The 3,556-nt window shown below is 62.2% G+C and overlaps 1 protein-coding gene across 1 annotated transcript; it reads right to left on the bottom strand.

Annotated features, from left to right (window-relative positions):
* Positions 1 to 6: 6 nt before the first annotated feature.
* On the bottom strand, positions 7 to 3,274 carry LOC121024025 (globoside alpha-1,3-N-acetylgalactosaminyltransferase 1-like). The gene is given in 4 exon segments (XM_040466341.1): positions 7 to 1,039; positions 2,432 to 2,566; positions 3,107 to 3,142; positions 3,228 to 3,274. Coding segments are annotated over 4 exon segments (858 nt in total). The 3' UTR covers positions 7 to 399.
* Positions 3,275 to 3,556: the final 282 nt, after the last annotated feature.

Raw genomic sequence — 3,556 nt, 5'->3', positions numbered from 1 at the left:
GAGTAGGGCTGACTCCGGAGCCTGCCCCGAAGGCACGTCTGCTGGGCCAGGCCTGCGGCTCTGTCTTCTTCACCTCTTCCCGCCTGACCATTCTCGGGCCACGCTGCAGTGTGATCTTGGTGTTCCGCTTGTGTGGGCGCGGCCCTTCACAGTTGACAAAGGCCCTTCCGCATCCATTTCCCAGGTGAACTTCTGCTAATAGACTGAGGTAGGCAGGACCGGATGGATCTCACCTGAGGCCTGAGAGGGGGGGCGCTGGTAAAGGGTGCTCTGCTGGGACAAGCTGGGGTGCTCCGCCGGGGGCGAGCGGGGTGCTCGCCGGGGACGAGCCGGGTGCTCTGCCGGGGCGAGCTGGCTGCAGGGCTTGGGGCCCCCATGCACAGCAGCCTGGCTCAGCCATCAGCTCCTCAGCCAGCTGCTGTCCTTGTCCAGCGTAGAAAAGCGGATCAGCTTCAGGCTCGGTGGCTGGGGCTTCCTGTCATCCCAGAGGTACTCAGGGGACAGCACTCTGGAGGGCTTGTAGGAGATGAAACGACGGTTCAGGTGGCTCTCCTCCTGCCAGGCGGCCATGATGCCATTGGCCTTGTCCGCCAGGATGGCCATGTGGCAGCCTCTAGTAAACTCGTACACCCTGGCCACCCGCCCCCCAAAGACCGCCCCACCATAATAGAAGTCCCCCTCGTCGTCTGCCACAAAGGCGGTGGAAGCATGCCTGCGCTCGTAGGGAAACTGCTGGCGGGGCACAGCATAGTAGCCCGGGTGAATGGCCGCCACCAGGTCCCCCAGGGTCTCAGGGCCCCACGGGTTCCGGTGCGCCCTCTCGGCGATGTGCCGGCTGATGGTCTCCATCCGGCGCGTGGAGATCTCCTCCCAGCGCGAGTGCCTCTGGATGAGGATGATGCTGAGGAGGCGGCCGGGGCCCAGCGGGACCCGAGGAATGGCTGCGGGGTCGTTGGTAAAAACATAGTAGTGCACCCGGTGACCCTGCATAAAGAACTGCTCGGCCGACTCCAGGAAATGCTGGACGAAGCGGGTGTACCTGGCAGGAAGAACCCCATCATCCAGCCCGGCCCCATGGGGCCGCTGCCTGTGCAGGGCGTGGGGCTTGGGGTCCACCTCCCAGCTCCCCACCTTGAGAAGCCACGCAGGCGTGACCCTCGGGGCCCTTCTCTGTCAAAGCCCCACAACTGCAGTGTCAATCTCTTTAAATTTTTTTTTTTTTATTTTAGAGAGAGAGAGAGAGAGCGTGCACCTGAGTTGGGGAGAAGGGCGGGGTGGGGGGGGGGGGGGAGACAGAGAAAGGGAGAGAGGGAGGGAGAATCTTAAGCAGGCTCCACACTCAGCATGAAGCCCCACGTGGGGCTCAATCCCACGACCGGAGCTGAAATCAAGAGTCAGATGTTCAACTGACCGAGCCCCCCCGGGTGCCTGCAGCACCAGCCTCTTACAGCCCTCGTAGGAATGATACCTCACGAGGATTCCTAAAATCCGCAAACTGGCAAACTAAGCTGACTTAGTTTCCCCGAGTACCTCCTACGGGTCAGGCAGAGTTTCAAGGGATTCTTAGCTCCTTTGAGCCTCTTAAACTCCCTGAAGGCAGGCACGGTACTCCCCATTGTAATGTTAATTTTTTTCAGGCTCCACCAACTGAGCCAGCCAGTGCCTCCCCCATAATCCCTGTTTTAGAGGCAGAGACACTGAGGCTCAGAGAGAGGAAAGTGATCACATGGCCCGTATGTGCTGCCTCCAGGCCAGGTGAGTGGTGCTGGGGGCTTGGGGCTCTTGAGGTCCCAGCTGGAGGAACCCACAGGGCCGCACCCCCAGGTCGAAGCTGGTTGGACCAGAGGGTCACCTGACATGCCCCCCCCACCCCACCCCACCCAGCGCTTTAGGTACTGGGGCCCCACTGGTTTCTCTCTCAGGAGTCCCAGCGAGAGCCCCGGGGGGGAAGCTGTCAGGTGGTATCCCCTAAAGGAAAGGCCAGGTGGGGTGAGGGACAGGAGAGGAAAACAGGGGGGAGGCCCAGAGTGGGAGAGGGAAGAGGGCCCTGAGGGCAGGCCTTGACCTGCCTGTAGCCTGACCATGGCCCCCCCAGTTATGTGATGGTCTTGAGGGATCCTGTTCCTTCCTACCTGCCCGGACCGTTCAGGGGAAGCAGAGAGGGGTAAGGAGGCGAGGGGGTGTCGTCACAAAGTCTCCCGCTGCTCCGTCACCGGGGCCGGCTCCCCGCTTCCGTGCCAGGGCCAGATGCCCTCTTCCAGGAAGCCCTCCCATCATCACCCTCTACCCCCTATCTTCCCCCCCACACACACGGTGCCTGGTTCAGGGCGTCCCTGCCGTCCAGGCAGGGTCCTGTGTCCAGGTCCTGTCTCGTCCCAGACCGGCAGCTCCCGTGGCTCAGTGAGAACCACCCACCGGGCCCACTACTCACTTGCCCACGGCAAACACTGTGAGCCCGATGGTCAGGTTCAGCGGCTGGTAGATGTGTTGCAGCAGCTCGGGGTTGAAGGTTCCCTCCGAGACAATGGGCGCCAACCAGGGCGTGAGGGTCAGCAGCTCTGCAGGCCTGGCAGTGGGGGAGGCCGTGGGCACGGAGGCCCTTTCCCTGTGAAAGCCCCAGCCTCTCCCCGGCCAGGCCTCCTACGCTGTGTGACCTTGGGCAGCTTCATCCCTGTCTCTGAGCCTCACTATCCTCATGTGGAAGGCGGGGTTAGGAACACTTCCTTCCCAGCACGGTTGAGAGGACCGGGAGTTAATGCACACCGAGTGTCTAAGGGGGCCTGGCATCTCAGGTGGCTGCTAAGTGCCGAATACATGAGGGGTGTAGACTGGGCACCTGCTACGGAGCTGTGCTTCTGCAAACACCGTCCCATCGTCCAGTCCTCCAAGCTGCTAGGAGGTGGCTCTTATTAGCCACTTGCATAGAAAGAAGCCCAGGGCTGTTGAGTAACCTGCCCAAGGTCACACAGCCAGTGGCAGAACCGGGCTGGACCCCAGGGCCACCTGATCCCCCCCACCACCCCAACTTATAAATCAGAGCTCTGCCCACCCCAGCCTCCCTCCCCACAGCAGATCGCCCCGTCCCCAGGCCCTGCCCAACACCTACCTTTGCTCCAGAAGCTTGGGCTGAGGGTACAGTGACCTGTGACCAAAAAGGGCCAGTGGTGAGGGGAGGCAGCCCCCACCCCCCCCCGGGGCCACAAAGGGGGAAGTGACGGTCTGCTTACTGTGTCACAGGCTGAAATGGCTTCTGCCCCTTGTACTACAGTTTCATGCTGCTGGTGGCAGAGGACAGAGAGAGCTGTTAGTGCCAGGGCTGGGGACAGACGTATTCGGTGCGGGAAGGACAGAGTGGAGAATAACCAACCACCCGCCCCCCCACCCCCCCGCAAGGGCAGGCACCCTTCCAGGTTCCGTGCAGACTCCCTCTGCGTGCCCTTCCCCACTGCGTGCCCACTCTGCTAGGGGTGGGGGGCTGGGCTCCTACAGAAGCAGCCTGTCCAGGGTCACTAAGTGGCAAGGCCGTGATTGGTACCCGGTGCCGGCTGTCTCCCAA

Source organism: Herpailurus yagouaroundi, unplaced genomic scaffold, assembly GCF_014898765.1.
Source record: "Herpailurus yagouaroundi ecotype Mexico unplaced genomic scaffold, PumYag 572, whole genome shotgun sequence".
Lineage (NCBI taxonomy): Eukaryota > Metazoa > Chordata > Mammalia > Carnivora > Felidae > Herpailurus > Herpailurus yagouaroundi.
This window is presented reverse-complemented; position numbering and strand designations above follow the sequence as displayed.